At 40.7% G+C, this 20,339-nt stretch overlaps 1 protein-coding gene across 2 annotated transcripts in view; it reads left to right on the top strand.

Moving 5' to 3' along the window:
* Nucleotides 1-20,339, top strand: part of CDH8 (cadherin 8) — a 215,243-nt gene that overhangs the window by 120,827 nt on the left and 74,077 nt on the right. For both annotated transcript variants that reach the window (XM_075576755.1, XM_075576756.1), the window contains exon 5: nucleotides 12,967-13,134. In XM_075576755.1, the coding sequence (XP_075432870.1) occupies nucleotides 12,967-13,134 (168 nt within the window). The remainder of the gene's footprint in view (nucleotides 1-12,966; nucleotides 13,135-20,339) is intronic.

Raw genomic sequence — 20,339 nt, 5'->3', positions numbered from 1 at the left:
CCTCAGACTCTCTCTCTCCCCCTCAGACTCTCTCCCCCTCAGACTCTCTCAGACTCCCCCCCTCAGACTCCCTCCCCTTCAGAATCCCTCGCTCACTCAGACTCTCTCTCTCTCACTCAGACTCTCTCTCTCTCACTCAGACTCAGACACACACACACCCCACACACCACACACCCCACTCTAATGCAGATAGTCCCAAGGTGTAGCCCCATCTCTTTCTTACCCCCTCTCTTCTTCATTCACTCTCTCCCCTCACCCCTCCCTTCCTCACTTCCTCTATTACACCCCCTGTCTCCTCACTCTCCCCCCTCCATCAATTATGCCCCTCTGACTCAAACCCACTCCCTGAATCCGTCCTCCTCACATTCATTCCCTCCCCCCCTGATCTCACACACACACAGACACACACTCAGACACAAACTCAGACACTCGCAACAAGGGGGAATCGGAGCAGGGGGGGGGGAAATCGGAACGGGAAGGGGGGACCCGGAGCAGGGGGGGAATCGGAACGGGAAGGGGGGACCGGAGCAGGGGGGGGGGGGAATCAGAGCAGGAGGACAAGGGGGAAGCGAGAGTGGCATGGAGCAGTACTCACCTGACTTGCTCCATGCAGGAAAGGGCAGGCCTCGCTATGCAAGGTCAGATAGACTCGCAGGGGTGAGCAAACTTTTTATGCCGAGCCCCCCTTTTCATCCATTTAATTTCTCGGGCCCCCCCTGCCTGACGTAATCAAAATCACATGAAACCCCCCCCCCTTTATTAAACGATATACAATGTAAATACAAATATGTTTCAACAGCTCGCGCTTGCAAAATTAGGCTGCGTCCACGCTGCCGCCGAGAGTGGTGACATCACCAACTCTCCAAGCATGAGCACAGGGTGTCCTGCATAATTTTGCAAGCACGAGTGGGGGGTATGGATCAGGGCTATTTCTGTGTTTGTGTGTGGATGTGGGGTTGTGCGCATTGACTGCTGCTGAGCATGCTTCAATGTCAATTTTGTTTGTCCCGCCAAGCACACAATCAATCACAACACAAACAACACCCCCCACACCACACACAATCACAGCACACATTCAATCACAAAACACACACATCTCTACACACATATATATATATATATATATATATATATGCAAATATAGCTGTATGCTCATCTGCATGTCTTAGGCAGGTCTGCAACCCCGCCTTTCCCCATTATCACCCAGCATACAGCACTTCCACTGCAGCAAGGGATTCTGGGAAATGACATGCAAATGAGCACACAGTGTCACTTTTTGCCTCAATAACCATTTTTAACATGGTTCCCTATAGGCTTAAGCTTGCTGCATGGTCACAGCTTTGAGCACAGCCAGGGTTAAGGTGCATACCCAGAAAACCACCCACAGACAGCTGTTTCGACCTTGATGGGTCTCATCAGTGTGGGGTTGATTTTACTGGGAATGCAAGAGAGGCTTATGGGATAGGCCAAACCATACTACTGAGTTAAGTTATGGTGAGTAAAAAAAGTGACAAAAACCCTCCACAGGAAAGCAAATATGCAAATATAGCTGTATGCTCATCTGCATGTCTTAGGCAGGTCTGCAACCCCGCACACACACACATCACTATACATATATATATACACACACACACACACACACACACACACATCATTATACATATATATATACACACAAGCACAGGGAAACACAGCACGGATCTTCTGCCTGGCATTGCTCTGCTCTGCTCTGCCCCTGCTCTGACCTGCCCCCAGGTTTCGCCGCACAGGCTGTGCCCCCCCCTAAATAATTTGGCACCCCCCAGTTTTGCGCACCGCTGAGATAGGGCTTGCGAGGAACAAAAAAAAAAAAAATCCTGGCAGCTTGCCAACACGCGCCAGCCAATCAGGAGACAAGGGTTTTTTTTTTTCTTTTGCAGAAGAGCGCGCTAAATCCTGTCACGCCAGTGCCCTCTGTTCCCCGCTGTTGGCGGCCCAGGATCCAGGGGGGGGCAAGCGCCCCCCCTTGCCCCCCCCTGCGGACGCCCATGCCTACGGCTTTCCATGGGTAAAAGTACCGTACAAGATGGAAGTGGTCACAACTGTAATTTTATGAGTGTTTTAATTATTGCTGTTCATTTGCTTACTGCTATGTCAGAAATGATGACAGCTCTGGAGTCCCAAAGCAACCGATATTGTAGGATCAAAGTAAAATAGGAGATTATTTTTATAGAGATAATATCTTTTGATTGAGCAGGTCATTGACAGTAGGAAAGAATCTTACATAATTGAAGGTTTAGTAAGTCCCCACTGATTGGGTTGTAATTTTCTTTACAGTAATTTGGTTAGCGGTGAAGTGTAGAGATCAGGGTATGTGAAAATATCCTAAACATTGGAGATTAGTGGAATAATACTGTAACTATTAATGCAGAAAAATTGATATTATTGTATTCATGATATTTTCCACAAATGCAATGCAAAAGGAAATTCTCATGTTCGGCCCGTGATTAAACATGATGAATTCACCAAATCTATCCCAGGGAGGACAATGACTGTTATACATCTCAAAAAAATACAGTATGTGTGAGGCATTAATACAGCATATGGGACAATTAGAATCTCTCACTAGGGGTAGGGCTGCATTCTGTAGCTGTAGTTTGCAGTAATAAATAACACTAAACTATAGTATAATGGGGTAGGGGAATGAGAAAGACATATATTCTTGTAGCACTATCACAAATACATAAACCAACTCCAGTGCTCAATGGCCACCAACAGGTCAGGTTTTCAGGATATCCATGCTTCTGCACAGGTGGCTCAGTTATAATGACCGAACCACTGATTGAGCCACCTTTGCGGAAGCAGGGAAAGCCTGAAAACATGACCTGTTGGTGTCCGTTGAGGACCGGATTTGGCTACCCCTGACATAAACATACTTTTAGGCAGCATGCAGTGGGCTTAGTCTCAGGATTCATCGAGTCTTTTGATGTACAGAAGTCTAATCAGGCTGGCAAAGATAAAAAATAAACACTTTTTGGACTTACAAGTCCTCTTGTTTTATTCACCTCTGCAAATGTAGGGGGAAGAATATAATATGGGAAATTTCTACAAAAATGTTTCGAATTAGCTGAATAACTGAAGGCAGAAATATCCACACACAAAAAAGTCTGTTACATCTTCATTCGTGAATGAATTGATTTGATGAATGCCTTTTCCAAGGAGAGAGAATGTCTGCATTCACTGTGTTCAGAAAGGGCTCTTTTCTATCACAAAGTTCTCTTGCAATTGTAAGAAACATTTTTTTCTGAGAACCAAGCTACGAATCGTCATGAACAAAAAGGATACTATCTGTAGTCTGAGATATGTTATCTTCTGTTATTACTTGTTCTAGCTTCCCGGGTTCTGTATATTATACTCAAACGACATCTGAACTATGATTGCAGATATCCTTTAGTAACATCTGAAAGAATTTAAGATTATGATATGCTTTAGTAAACTTGCTGCAGGTCTCTATTTACGTAATATTTAGGAAATGGACACAGTAGTAGTAGTAATAAATAGTATTATACAGGATTTTATAGTCTGTTACTTGAAGAAGAATCCCATTGAATGTTCTTCATGCTACTGAACAAGATCCATCCCCAGGTTTTTTTCTATCCCATGGCAGAAGTAAAACCCACTTTTTCAAAGAAACCCATGTTGTATTCATGGAGAAATCTATGGCCCTGATCCATTCGTTTGAATGGCAGTAAAGACGTGCTAAAGCTTAGAACCCTTTTGTGGATCTATGCCTTAAGATTCTCTTGATTACTTGCAGTGTAATATGTATTTTTCAACTGGTTGTTGTCAGTTTGTCTGCCAAGGAGAATTTTCTTTATGCAAAAACAATAATCGGGCAATATTGAATTTATAGTATTTTAGTCCATGAACTCCCGATATGTGGGCATTAATATATACATATTTTCAACTCTGCAAATATACATTTACATATTAGATCATTGGACATGATATCAATAAACTTGAAGGAGTATTCATGAATCTCGCACAGTGCCTATAATTTCAGCTCTCGAGTCCCCATGTAGACACCAAGGGGCCTATGCTATAAGCGTTCATATAAAAAATCGCCGGGCCATTTAAACCGCCTGTTTGAGCGTTGCTATCATGGTATTCAAAAAGCCTCGATTACCTGTGATAGCAAAATTCCCAAAACGGGCGAGTAGCCGGCGGTGTGATGATCGCCTTTCTGAAAAGGCCTTACCCGGTGATTTCTTTCAGCTGCAGAGAGAGCTGCTTAGAGAGAGCCGCCTCTCCCTGCGCAAATCTTGCCCGAAATTAATGTTTTTTTAATAAAAAATGTAATACTAGTGTAGATGAGCAGGGGGTCTCCGGAGAAGAACTATGTAGATTTCAGGTCCGGGGACCCCATGCTTCCCAAGATACAGGACCCGTTATGGGGTGCCTGTATCTCCTATGCATTTTATTCCCACTGTCACGTGACGCGGGACATTTAAATGCATAGGAGATACCGGAACCCCATAACGGGGACTGTATTTCGGGAAGCAGGGGTCCCTGGACCTCAAATCAATGCGGTTCTGCTCATCTACACTAGCATTAACATTTATATTAAAACAGCTGCTACCCACCATAAACATTAAAAACACAACAACACTAATACCCACCTCCTCTACCTCCACATGAATGATACCAGATGTCGCGGGTGTCTGGGGGCCCTCGGGTAGTCCCTGTGAGTGACTGGCGGTCCTCACATGGTCCCCGTGGGTGCCTGGTGACCCTAGCGTGTCCCACGGGTGTCTGGGGGTCCCCAGGTGGTCCCTGCGTTTGTCTGTGGTCCCTCAGGGGGTCCCTCTGGTCCTCAGGATGTCCCCACAGGTGTCTGTGGGCCCTCGGGTGGTCCCCATGGGTGTCCAGGGTCATCAGGTGGTTCCCACGGGTATCTGCGGGCACTCAGCGGTCCCCGCGGGTCCCTGTTGGATTGCAGTACCAATCCTGTGGCAATTTTTTTGCAATACATTCAAATAAATACACCCCCCCCAACACATACAGTACAGTAATTGGCAAAATAACTATTATCCAGATATGGATAATAGCTCATTTGCCCATTATAAAATAAAACATTAGCCAGCCAGCATAAATAAAGAAAATAAACCTTTGACTTACCCCTGCCATCATCAGCATATTCCAGGTCCATGTCTTCCGTTGCCAGAAAGAATACAAGACAAAATATAATCTAATGGCTCCTAACCCCTTAATCACCTTAGCAGTTAATAACTGCTATAGTAATTAAGGGGTTAACCCCCATCCCTCATCACCCGCTGCTGCCAGAATCACTCTACTCTTTCCTAGATCTGTCTCAGCATCTCTCCTCATGAAATCCCTCTCCTGGCTTCCGATCAAATCCCGCATCTCACACTCCATTCTTCTCCTCACTTTTAAAGCTTTACACTCTTCTGCCCCTCCTTACATCTCAGCCCTAATTTCTCGTTATGCACCATCCAGACTCTTGCGTTCTTCTCAAGGATGTCTTCTTTCTACCCCCTTTGTATCTAAAGCCCTCTCCCGCCTTAAACCTTTTTCATTGACTGCCCCTCACCTCTGGAATGCCCTTCCCCTCCGTACCCGACTAGCACCCTCTCTATCCACCTTTAAGACCCACCTTAAGACACACTTGCTTAAAGAAGCATATGAATAGCACTGTGGCTATTCTGAATACATGTCACATAAAGCTTGGCCCCCTGCAGATGCACTTACCAGAACTCCCTCCTACTGTCTCTGTACATTCTCCCTACCTACCAATTAGACTGTAAGCTCCTCGGAGCAGGGACTCCTCTTCCTTAATGTCTAAAGCAATTATTCCCATGATCTGTTATTTATATTATCTGTTATTTATTGGATTACCACATGTATTACTGCTGTGAAGCGCTATGTACATTAATGGCGCTATATAAATAAAGACATACAATACAATACAATACCCACCCTGGAAGCCTAACCACCCACCCCGGGACCACTATTACCAGCCTGTACCCATTGATTGGCATAGTAGTACATCATTCCCATATAATATGGGCATGATAAGCTACTAAAGCAGTCAATGGTCACCCTAATAAAAAAGCATGAAGGCCAAAAATACACAAAAATACAAGATATACACAAGCAACTAAACACCCCCATTAAATAAATAAAAGCACAAGCCAACCAATCAATTTAATAAATATAAGCACCAACCAACAAAACAATAAATTAATTTAAACCAGTAGCCAGCAAAATAAATAATTTAGAACGCTAACCAATCCTAAAATGTACTAAAAACAAGCCATCCAATTTCCAAACTAGTCCAAACAATAAAAACAAATAGAAAATATTACAATCAATTCAAAACAAGCATTTGCCAAAAAATGCATTGGTTGTCACTGTATTTATCTGTACCCTAAAGGGGCACAGATTAATACATTATCAATCAATGGGCAATCACAAACATAAAAATAAATAAATACAATGAAAAAAATTAGATTATTGGACATGATATCAATAAACTTGAAGGAGTATTCATGAATCTCGCACAGTGCCTATAATTTCAGCTCTCGAGTCCCCATGTAGACACCAAGGGGCCTATGATATAAGCGTTCATATAAAAAATCGCCGGGCAATTTAAACCGCCTGTTTGAGCGTTGCTATCACGATATTTAGAAAGCCTCGATTACCTGTGATAGCAAAATTCCCAATTCCCCAAAAAACACATTTACATACATTCAATATTTCTCTTACCTTTAGAAGTCTTCACCCTCCGAATCCCGTTGTATCTGCAATCTCTCGTACCGCGACATCATCACCCGCAATCCTACGCCATCCACCTTGAAGACCAGCATCAGGTAAAAAAACAAACACATTTTTCTTTTATCTTCTTTCACCGTCATCTTTCTTCATCTGTCATTATTTTCTTCTTTTCTTTAATCTTCTTTCTTCATCTGTCAATCCCAAACCCAATGGTAAATCCACAACAGGATGTTGTCTCGTCGGCTTCTTGTGGTAAAATGAGACATACAGGCCTGATATATGGCCTGTGATGACACATTTTATGGTCAAATGGTACAGCTCCAATCCGATTGGACGCTGTATCATGTGCCTGCCTCATTTTTTTTTTAAGGATGTGACATCATCTCCAAGGGAGGTACATCACATCCTTAAAACCACATGGCTATATCACATAGTATTACAGCCAATGGGATTGAAGACAATCCCATTGGTTGCTGTACCATGTGATAGGTTATATTAGTTACAAAGGATGTGACATTATCCCTTAAAGTGACATCCTGTACCAATTGACCATAAAATGTGACGTCACAGGCCATATATAAGGCCTGTACATCTCATTTTACCTCGAATCCGACGAGGCAACATTCTGTTCTTGATTTACCATTGGGTTTTGGATTGACAGATGAAGAAAGAAGATTAAAGAAATAAAGAAAATAATGACAGATGAAGAAAGAAGACGGTGATAAAAGATAAAAGAAAGAAGATTTGTTTTGTTTTATACCTGATGATGGTCTTCTGGATGGATGGCGTTGGATTGTGAGTTATGACGTCGCGGTACGAGAGATTACAGATACAACGGGATTCGGAGGGTGAAGACTTCTAAAGGTAAGAGAAATATTGAATTTATGTAAATGTCTTTTTTTTTCAGGTTTTTTCATTGTATTTATTTATTTTTATGTTTGTGATCGCCCACTGACTGCTTATGTATTAATCTGTGCCCCTTTAGGGTACAGATGCATACAGTGACAGCCAATGCATTTTTGGGGGCAAATGCTTGTTTTCAATTGATTGTAATTTTTTCTATTTGTTTTTATATTTTGGATTCAATTGTTTGGAATTTGGATGGCTTGTTTTTAGTACATTTTAGGATTGGTTAGCGTTTTAAATTAATTATTTGTTTTGTTGGCTAGTGTTTAAAATAAAGTAATTGTTTTGTTGTTTATTGCTTTTATTTATTAAATTGGTTGGCTAGTGCTTTTATTTATTAAATTGATTGGTTGGTTAGTGCTTTTATTTATTTAATTGGTTGGCTAATGCTTTTATTTATGTATTTAATTGGTTGGCTAGTGCTTTTATTTCTTGAAATGTGGTGTTGAGGTGCTTGTGTATATCTTTTATTATTGTGTATTTTTGGCCTTCATGCTTTTTTATTAGGTGACCATTGACTGCTATAGTGGCTTATCATGCCCATATTATATGGGTATGATGTACTACTATGCCAATCAATGGGTACAGGCTGGGTATAGTGGTCCCGGGGTGGGTGGTAAGTCCTCCCGGGTGGGTGACGAGGGATGGGGGTTAACCCCTTAATTACTATAGCAGTTATGATATACCACTATACCAATCAATGGGTAGAGGTTATGCTGGCTGGCTAATGATTTATTTTATAATGGGCAAATGAGTTATTATCCATATCTGGATTATAGTTATTTTACCCATTACTGTACTGTATGTGTTGGGGGAGAGGGGGAGAGGGGGAGAGGAGGATGTATTGCACATTTTTCTTTTTGGCCACAGGATTGGTACTGCAGGGACCACCCGAGGACCCATGGACACGCGCGGGGACCACCCAAGGGCCCCCAGACACCAGAGGGGACCACTCGATGGCCCCCAGACACCCACGGGGATCACCAGAGGGCCCCCCAGACACTCATGGGGACCACCCACATGGACCATCCGAGGGCCCCTAGACAGCCACGGGGACCACCTGAGGACACCCGCAGCCTCTGGTATCAATCATGTGGGGGTAGAGGAGGTGGGTATTAGTGTTTATTGTGGGTAGCGGGGGTGGGTGAAGGTGATATTTGGCCTTTGGTGGGTAGCGGGAGGGGGTAACCCCTTCATTGCCTTAGCGGTTAGCCGCTAAGGTAATGAAGTTGTCTGTAAATGCATTTTTAATGCATGGGATTGATTCCTGAGGTCTCCGGTGCTGATATTAATGGATATCAGCTCCGGAGACTCCCGGCATCAATCTGATGCAGAATCAAAGCATTTTTTTTCTAAGTCCTGTCTCGCCGGCTCTCACCAGCCTCACACCAACTTTTCCTGGCGTGAGAATTTTGGGAGAAACTCGCCATTCTAGAGCCGCGATAGGCCTCGATAACCTAATTGTGGCTACTAGAATTGCATGCGTTTCATAACCTGCCGATAAGTGGCTTATCGCCGCTTACCCGGCAATTTTTTTATGACGGCTGAAATTATTGGCGATTCATGCCTTTATCGTTCACTTGTCGAGGCTTACTGAATAACAGTAGGCATTTTGGCCGATAAGTGCTCGGTAAGTGGCTTATGAACGCTTATAGCATAGGCCCCCAAGAATTGTCCCACATTATCCTTGTTTTGTAAAATCATTTTGGGCTATAAATGTTCGGAGTGTGTCTGGTGATACATTGCAGAAGTCATTAGCTGGCAAGTAACATGTTTTCAAGTGTAAGGATTTCAGATCGCTATTTTAGTGGATTGCCAATGACACAACATACAATTGCATCAGTTAAGCCTGTGCTTTGCGGTCTCCATATTTGCACTGAATGTTGATTTCGCTAACTGAGGGTCACAGTAAATGAATGTGTTCCGAAGATGTGTTATTGGTTAAAAATGTGAAATTCTGTAGATATCTTGTTTGGTACTGTAGCTCACTTTGGAAGGCACGGCATAGACACTGTACAGTACATTCATTGTTAATCTGTTGTATATGTAAATAGCCTTTGATTTAATCAGACTATACACAGCATTCATTATAGCATTTGCACAGCAGTGTGTACAAATTACATTCTTAAATACATTGCCATTAAAAAGAATGGCAGGAAAAGCATTGTGTGTTTTATTTTATGTTGCAATTGTCATAGACTTCTTATAGCTCAGCGTCACATGAACCTGTTAATTGTAGTACATTTATTGGGTATTTCAACGCTCAGATACTTTGTTTGTGTTTTCATGACCTGACTGTCTGCTGATCACATTGAATAATTAACATGGACAGTTGCCTATAAAGTGAGAAGCTTACTTGACCTAATATTTAGAGGCTCAGTAAATTAAATAAATGGTTTGCTATTGATCACAGTCACCCTGCTATGCAATGTGGCTGCAATTTAAATATATTTATATTAATCATAAATTGGTTAAATCAATTATTAAAATCTTAGTGTAACGTAGTAAGTTGCACTGAAAATACTTTTTATTCTATGGATAATGCTGCTAATGTATGTATGTATATCTTTATTTATTGGCCCCATTATCTTTATAGAAATTCCTTCTCTTACCGTGCACCTCACGACAATATACCCGAGACTCACAAAGCCGCCACCAATCTGAGTTCTTTCAAATCTAAAGCTCTCACATTTTAATGTGGTCTGTAACTGTTACATAAGCCTATAACATATATTATCTCTAACTGTTCATGAAATGTCTTTAATATAATGTATAACCCTGTCCAATTTATGTAACCATGTATTGTTATCATAACTCTGTGCCCAGGACATACTTAAAAACGAGAAGTAACTCTCAATGCATTACGGATGCAGCGGCCGTTATTCGGACACATCACGGCGCCGATTTTGAGTTCTCTGATGTTCCCCACGCAGCATGAACGTGGCCAATCGCCCCGGGCACCCGCGCTTATCGCGAATGTGTTGTTTGAATTTCATGGATTCTGTTTCTTCGTTTGCAATAAAATGGATGAATTGTAATGTGTACAGTAAAGTGCTACTGTGCTACTGTGTCAATTTCATGTTTTTAAAAGCCAGAACACTCAAATTTGTTTTTCTGCACTCGCCGCGCTCGCATCTTTTTGCGGGAAGGCTGCAATTCATCCCGCGGTTTCAAATCGGGATTCTGATGTACATGACGCGTGAAGTGTTCGAATAACGGCCGCTGCATCAGTACTTCCTGGTAAAACATTTTATAAATACATAAATACTAAAGCTGCCCCAAACATTCAACAAGTAAAGGAGGAATCACTAGAAGTAGATGTGAAGGTCAGATATACAGACATAATTACATGTCACACTTTATTATATATGTCTGCCTTTTTGTAATTCTGGGGTACATCAAAATCTTTCCTCTGAAATATATGAGGTGGATTTAACTGGCACTGTATTGGTTACTATTAATTTAACACCAGTGACTATGGCATAAATATCTGAAAATCATTGAGTAATTCCTCACAGTCACTATTAGTGGTAAATTTGTGCTTTCTTTGGGATATAATATGCTTTGATAAGATTTATGTATACATACCGTTTGTAACATTGTGTATGAAATAGACTAATCTTTCTTCCCTCCTAATGTCTTTTAGAATTGTTGCACTGTATAAGGCACTGTATATCAAACATGTACATATCAGGTGGAGATTGCCATGCTGTCATTTGAAAAATCGTTTTGCAATACAAAGTGGCATATTATCTAGATAAGGAACATTGTTGCACTTCAAAAAAAGAACAATGTGAGTCAAATGTTTTCCACTGCATTTGTAACGATGTCAGTGGGTGTCAGGATGAAGGTTCACGTATGAGAAGACGTGTGCTCCTCATTTTTCATGTAATCAGCTTATCAGTTTAAAGTTAAATATGATTTTCTCTAAACCAAAGTAAATTCATAAATACGAATGCTGCCCTTATCAACATCCCAGTGATGAATGAGTATGCACAACCTGTGTACAACAATAAAACCAAGTCGTACTGAGAAATTGGTCTTTTCTGCATAATGAAAGGTTTATGGCTATATTTTCTTGAGCGATACTCTCTGGGTAAAATGAAGGATATGGCACAGAGGTGGTAAAGTAAATGGAGTTTTCTAGTTCTTCATTGCTATCTATATATGGTCTTCAACGTTCTGTTTTTACACCATGTTAAGTTTTAATATTTGACCCCAACTGCAGTATAACCCAATAATTTTATTTGTGTGTGACAACTTCTGATCTGTAAAGATCGTGGGGATTGCTACACATACTGTAGTCCAGACCTCACTCCATAAGCTTCTGCAGGGAATCATATATTCAAGTGTTTATTGAAGTATGAGCTGTGCATAACACCTACAGTAACTATTTATTCACTGTGAATTTGACTTTGGGGGTGAACGTTGAGGAGGTAATGCCAGCCCCACTTCAATATGGATGATTGTGTTAAGTGAGAAAAAATGTTGTGTACAAGATGTGGATAATATCATAATAGGAATCTTTACTTTGGCAGAGTCGCTCACTGGACTCATTCAGATAAAAACCGAGAACGTAATTAGTATAATGTGTGATACAGTATAATGTGACCTCACACATGGATAATTCAAGCAACTTGCAAACTTGTTACCACCTCTTCCTCGTTCAACAAAAAAACTAATAAATAAATACACAGCATCTACTGTAAATCACCAGGTTATAGGAGCATTTATTTGATAGTAGTATAAACTGGTGAACGAAAGTAGATTCTTCCAATGTTTCAAGCATTAGTACTGCACTATATCTGCACCGTAAACACTTCTTACTTTATCACTTAGACCAGAGGTACGCAAGCTCTTATCCCTGTGACCCTCCTCCCTGCTCTTACCCCTACTCGCCCTCCCCCCCCCGATTGGGACGCTGCGGGGTCAAGTAACGTCACATTGCTATGGCACCGCGATGTCATTTGACACCTGGCTGCCAATTGTGACGCATCATTGGAAAGTTAAGGTAAGTAAAGTTACAGAGGCCTTGTGCGATCCCGGCATTTAATTTAAATGCCTTGGGGGAAGCACAGGGCCCCTGTTACCGCCCCTCCCCATCCCCCCCGAAAATCTTGTGCTCCCCCTGGGGGGCGCGCCCCCCCAGTTTGAGCACCCCTGCCTTAGACTATACAGTAGATACTTAGAATTGTTTGGTTCTTTACCTTCTTTCTCTCTCGGGTAGAAAACGCTCTAATGTTATTATTACAAATATCTTAGTGCGGACTCTCCTTCTTTTTTTAGCAATAATTAAGACGGCACTTTCTAACATGGACAGAGAAGCCAGAGAGGAATATCTTGTGGTCATTCAAGCCAAGGACATGGGTGGACACATGGGTGGACTTTCTGGAACTACAACAGTTACAGTTACTCTTACTGATGTCAATGACAATCCTCCCAAATTTGCAATGAGTAAGTATAGCTACACTTTTACTTGACTGTGATTATTTTCTTTTAGGTTCCACTATTAGAATACTGTATATTAATTAATAAATAAAAATAGCGCACATTGGTGATGACCACAGAAAAAAAATTGCTTTAGAATGAATTTATTGCTGTGTGATTTGGGATTAACCTATATATATATATCTAGACAATAGTCTATATATATATATATATATATATATATATATATATATATATATATATATATATATATATATACAGCTCAACCCCGTTATAGCCCGATCCGCTAAAATGCGGATCCGCTTATAACGTGGTGTGAGCATGGCGCCTGTTTTTTAAAAGAAAAATAATAATAAAAAAAAAGCTTTATTGCTAACGGACGGACACACACACAATACTCCCCTGCACATCCCATCCCATCCCCCCTGCCCATCACTTCCCCCCTTCCTGCACATCACTCCCCCAGCCTGCACATCACCCATTCCTGCACATCACATTCCCTGCCTGCACATCCCCCCCTGCATATCACATCCCCCTGCATATCACATCACCCCCCATGAACATCCCATCCCCCCTGCCCATCACATCCCCCTGCCTGCACATCACCCCCCTGCACATCCCATCCCCCCTGCCCATCACATCCCCCCTTCCTGCACATCACCACACACACAGACAAACACCTCCCTTCCTCCCAGTACCTCCTCTGGGGGGAGTTGAGAAGGGAGCTGGTTCCTGGCCGGGGCTCACAGGGACAGCTGACATCCTGGCCCAGACTCTGTGAGATCCTCCCCCCCGCTCCCTCTTCTCTCGCAGACTCACAGCTTCTCAGCACAGATCAGCTGCTGCAGGTGAAGTGTAATGCTGCGTGTAGGTGGGCAAGGGGTTGCTGCTGCGACGCCAGGTTCAGGGAGAGTTGGGAGAGTTATCCCAGGTCTTCCGCTCCAGCGGACGTGGAACCCGTGATCACGGCGGCATTTATTTTTATTTTTAAATCGTGATCCCGGTTATAACGTGGTTGTATCGGGTGGGCCCCGAGGACTGCGTTATAACGAGGCTCAGCTGTATATATACTGGTTAAATAATACAAGTCATCTTAGTGCAACTGGGTAAAAAAGAGAAAGAAACAAGCGCAAAAACTGTGAAATTAAAAGGATACGATATAATCCAGAAATGAGGATCTCTTTGATGGGTGCTGCACCGGAGAGCAAATGGGTCCGTTCTAAGCCACTTGAGTCGTTGAGGAAAAAGGGGCTCCAAATGCACACAATCTCATCAGAGTATATAGAAAAAGGGGGAAAAAACACACAATAGTGTAATATTGTATAATACAGTTTGATCAAAGGAGGTAATGCACTCACATTTTATGCAGTCAAGCGGGCATTTCGGTCACTGACTTTAACCACACTGATGTTACAGGTTCTGTGTGGACAGGATACCTCCGGCAGTGCAGATCGTCTCCAACGATAGGGTCCGCAGTGTTGTACAGGGTCACCGTTGACAGGATACTCTCAATAGTTCAGATATAAACCAAAAATAGTGTGATGCTGTATAGGTAGGTATCAGTAGAGTGGTAAAGCAGAGTGTGCACTCACATTTTATGTGAAGATACATAGGCTTGTGGTTGTTTAAAGTGACCAACTTATACGGGTGGTTCTGGAATAAACAGGTTGATTCCAAAAAGAAAAAAAAAAGTGAAAGGACGCAGGAAAAAAGGAAAAAATCTTTATAGCATAAAAACAGTATAGCAATAAGATATCCTGAGGGAGCTAAATATAGCAACTGGATCCAAACTCCCAATAAACCCCAGCGATGGCCATACACCAGGGGATATAGCTAGGAGGAGATAACAATGCTCCAAATAAACCCCAAAGGTCCTTTGCAATCTGTAAGGTAAGTGAAAGATGTCCCTACGCATTTCGTCTTAGCAGACGTCTTCCAGGGGGTTCCTAGCTATATCCCCTGGTGTATGGCCATCGCTGGGGTTTATTGGGAGTTGGGATCCAGTTGCTTTATTTAGCTCCCTCAGGATATCTTATTGCTATACTGTTTTTATGCTATAAAGATTTTTTCCTTTTTTCCTGCATCCTTTCCCTTTTTTTTTTCTTTTTGGAATCAACCTGTTTATTCCAGAACCACCCGTATAAGTTGGTCACTTTAAACAACCACAAGCCTATATATCTTCACATAAAATGTGAGTGCACACTCTGCTTTACCACTCTACTGATACCTACCTATACAGCATCACACTATTTTTGGTTTATATCTGTTCTATTAAGAGTATCCTGTCAACGGTGACCCTGTACAACACTGCAGACCCTATCGTTGGAGACGATCTGCACTGCCGGAGGTATCCTGTCCACACAGAACCTGTAACATCAGTGTGGTTAAAGTCAGTAACCGAAATGCCCGCTTGACTGCATAAAATGTGAGTGCATTACCTCCTTTGATCAAACTGTATTATACAATATTACACTATTGTGTGTTTTTTCCCCCTTTTTCTATATACTCTGATGCGATTGTGTGCATTTGGAACCCCTTTTTCCTCATCTTAGTGCAACTACAATCATTTTTAGTAAGATTTCCTTATAGTGAAAATAAACAGATACATTTGTTTATTATTCGATCAAATGATGTACATACAGATGTTGCAGGGGTTACTGCTCCCTATGTTATGGTTGGATATTCTGTAATATTGTGCGATATTCTGCGTTATCATTGCCATCTCCTATGGAAAATGTGAGATGTTCTGTATTATTAGCAGGTGCAATAACCCTTGCTTTATCTGTATATGTGTACGTTTGAAAACTTTGAATGCATAAATGCCCTCCGCTACTCCTACCCTTTATAGAAAAGCAATGCTGCAATGCTGCTTCTGTTTTATTTTCATACGGTATCAATTATTGGGCCCTATTTTATTCACATTTTCTGGAAGACAAAGAATTTTAAATATTACTCTGGGGTAAGATCAATGCCGCAGCTTGAGAACATGCTCGGTTCCACGACAAATATTAACATACCCAAGATAAGAAACATTTCCATATCTGACGTTTCCACGTACTGTGTTATAGTATTCAAAGAAGCTGCTTCTATATTGAATGACAAAAGCACTGAATCTTAATAATAGTCTTTCAATGATCAATTCAAGGTGAATTGGTTCTGCCAGGGATTGTTTTAGAGACCTTTATAAAGAATATATTTTTTTTAAGCATGATTTGTCATTGTAGAAATATTAGTGGATTCTGATTGCAGAAAATGTTACCAAATACCTTTGCAGCTGTAATTAATTGTATTTTTGCAGTTTACAATTTACAACCATGGTATTGTTATTAAAACAATTGAAAAAGGAATTGTACAGGCATACCCCGCATTAACGTACGCAATGGGTCCAGAGCATGTATGTAAAGCGAAAATGTTCTTAAAGTGAAGCACTCCCTTTTTCCCACTTATTGATGCATGTACTGTACTGTACTGCCATCGTCATATACGTGCATAACTAATGTAACAGGCATTTGTAACAGGCTCTATAGTCTCCCCGCTTGCGCACAGCTTCGGTACAGGTAGGGAGCCGGTATTGCTGTTCAGGACGTGCTGACAGGCGCATGCATGAGCTGCCGTTTGCCTATTGGGCGATATGTCCTTACTAGCGAGTGAACTTAAAGTGAGTGTCCTTAAACCGGGGTATGCCTCTATATAATGGCCTTGAATCGAAATACTGAGGGCATATTCACTAAAGTGAGATGGCCATTATGAATGTCCATTAAAAAAAACATGATGGCCTTCATACTTTAGTGCAGTGGTTCCCAACTCCAGGCCTCCCCACCCTAGGTCAGGATTTCAGGATATTCCAGCTTCAGCACAGGTGGCTCAATCAGTCCCTGCTTCAGCCAGGTGGCTTAATCAGTGGCTCAGTCTTTGACTTAGCCACTGATTGAGCCACCTGTACTGAAGCCGGGCTATCCTTAAAACCTGACCTGTTGGGCAGGTCTTGAACACTGGAGTTGGGAAACGCTGTTTCTGTATATTTACTGTGCTTTTGCTTCTGTCACTAAATAAGTCCTCCGTTTACCTTGTATTTAGATTTTATATTTTGAAAAGGTCATAGATTAAAGCCACTTAAATTAATATTCTAATTGTATGACTGTAATATTTGTTGGGAGAATTGTTTGGTTAAAGTGTGAAAAACACAATTTTTTTTAAATGTTTTATTTTTATAAAGGTGCATATTTTGCCCCATCTGAGTGCTATACCATCTTTACATAGGGGATGAGGCAAACACACAAACTGTCAATCTTCCCCTCATTTTTAATCATATTCATTTTAGCCCAAACAGCGGGATTTTCCAATGGATTCAGTGGTAATGCGTGAACAGTATGTAACAATATAACAGCATATCAGAACGTCAGTCATTGCCACTGTACATATATGTAGTGCTTTTAATTGTACATGAGCTGACAAGTCTAGAAGTTCATGCACAATAATAGATATAGCTCAGAATATATTTTAGAACATTCAAAAAGAATTGTTGGACTCTAATGAGGCACTCTGGTAAAATCAGTGCAACTACTATTGTATGTAAATACAGTATGTACTGGCCCAGCATTTCTAATGCACAATCGCAATGCATAATGTTGACCGTTGAGGAAAATTTCTAACTTGAAACAATAACATAAAGGTCACTCAGCAATGTCCTTATTGTAAGAGTTATTGCCATGTGTTATTGTGTGGGAGATACGACTTAAGCCCTGGATATACTTTAATATTAAAATATAAGCTTATTATTCCCCAATAGTCATTTCACACAGTGGATAAAATGAAGGCTTGTATACAAATGAGGAAGAGTTTAAACAAAGCAAGTCTGCAGCTAGTAAACAGATGATCTCTAGTTCAAAATCTATTGTTCCAGCTAAGGCTCCAATCTATGTCTTGCTGAGCCAGGTTAAAATGGTTCCACTTCCAGCTGAGATTTTCTTCAATATTTTGCACTTACTTTCAATGCACAAAGAAAATAATGAGGATTGATTTTAGAAGTGAGGAGATATATTCTAACACAATATGTGCCTCTTAGCTATATAAATGCTTTGCTTCTAAAAATAACATTCTTGCTGTATTTTGCAGTAGGACTTGTGCCCTAAAGTAATTGTTTCAAACAGCAGCATGCATTGCCTTAGAGTTTTCTTAATATGGGCCAGGAGAAAAAAGGTTGGAAAAATGTAATCATTGATGGCACTTTCAATGAGAGGTAAATACATTCTAACCTGACAGAAAATATGTCAAAATATTGTTAAAGTGCCATTATAACTGATACTATATAATCTAACATAATAGGCATGTTTAGCCAATAATGTGTATGAGCTGAATATTTACTGGTAAACATAATTAGTCTCTTTATAAAATTAATAATACAGAAATAATCCCATCCTAGTCTTAGGCTTCCATATATTCGTGTAACATATTCCCAAATATATGGAACTTATCTTCCCAGTTGCACATATACTGTACAAAGGACCATAGGTAAATATTACTGAGAAATATATCCTTGACATACAGTACCTATAAGATGATGGCATTGTTGGAATTAGTGTTTGTAATAAGCAGTAGCTACTCATTAGTAGTAAATAAGCACATGCGTAATGAGTCCATATGCATGAGCATATTACATTCATCTCCTGCTTGTTTTAATCAACGCAACTTCTGTGATGTGAAAACGTGACTTTAATAATGTGACCATGACGTTTTCCTGAGATATCAGAAAAAATGAACACGCAATATAAAACTTGCTCTAAACTGAGATTCGGAAACAAAAACAAAAAAAAGGAAATCCATAACCAGTAATGTACGCTTAGAGTAACATGAAGGAAAACAAACCTACAGCATTGTTTATCAGTTTATTGTTTGTATGCTGGACGGAAATGTGTATTTATGATTAAATTGTGAATCTATGTCAGCCTCTTGGGTTTTAAAAATCAAAAAGATGAACTTGTTCTATTCTTGCAAGCTCTCCAGAAAATCGTTTTTATTGCCATTTTACAAGAAATTGTAGTGTTTACCTAAAAGCACATTGAATGTTCTTATTAAGTAGCTGGGATCCACTGGGGACATTTTAGTCCATTAGTTTGGAAGATGCATTACACAGCTATTTCTGGAATGAATCATAGACTATCCTCAGAAAATGTGTAAACGCCTCATATAATTTTAAGTCACTTTATCCCTATAGAGATTGAGCCAAATACATACTGTACATACCAAGATACAGCAACGTGTGGAATTGTATGTTATTCTCAGGCCACCAGAGTAAGTGAGTCTGCTCAGTTTTAGAAAGATGACAAAAGCCAACTTTAAAGCCCTTCAGATTGAGAGTAGAGGACACAGTACACAGAATATTGCAGGCCACCACAAGTTTACAATCTATGTTTGGTGCCTGCGATCTAGGGAGACAAACTTGACAAGGTTAGATTTTATCTGGGCTCCCCTGCTATGAAAGTCCGTTCCTTTACTCACTGAGCCACTTATTCAGCCCTGTGCGATATACGTCTCGTACATTATTCCAATTATTCCAGCCTCCCCACCCCCGTAGAGCTATTCATTTTGCCCAGAAAATAAAGTAACTTAAACTGATTAACTTCAGAAGAAAATAATCCCTCTGTGCACAAACCTCTGATGCAGAAATAAAGTCAAATGTCTATTAAGAAATACATTTATTTTTCAAAGTAGACTGTTCACATACTGTAGCTATTTCATTCAATATTCATTATCTCTTGTCTGTGTGAATTCAAAAATCTTGATTAAACATTACAAAGATAGCAAGGGCTTAAAAAGATGGGTCAGTGGATAATGCACAGGTTTATTAGAAATTATGTTGACATTTTTAATGCAGGTTTTAATAATGTACATACTGTATATACTATAGGCAATATCCTGAAGAAAGGTTTCTTTTAATGTGTGTTAACGGTATTTTCTACAGACCACTGAACAGTTATATTAGACAGGAGATGTAAAACAAGAAAAAACACAAAAGCGCACCAAGATGAGAGATAGATATTGTATTAGCAACAAATAATAAAATTAGTAACTTACATATAAAATTTCTTTAATAATCCCCGATTCTGGTGTCTATCACAGGAGTAGGGCATCACATAGGAAGTATGAAGGGTAATCTCAGTTCTGAGAGATCAGACCCGCGCGCTGGGGCTGTCTCTGTTCACTCTCCTGTC

The sequence above is a fragment of the Ascaphus truei genome, chromosome 19, assembly GCF_040206685.1.
Source record: "Ascaphus truei isolate aAscTru1 chromosome 19, aAscTru1.hap1, whole genome shotgun sequence".
Lineage (NCBI taxonomy): Eukaryota > Metazoa > Chordata > Amphibia > Anura > Ascaphidae > Ascaphus > Ascaphus truei.
This window is presented reverse-complemented; position numbering and strand designations above follow the sequence as displayed.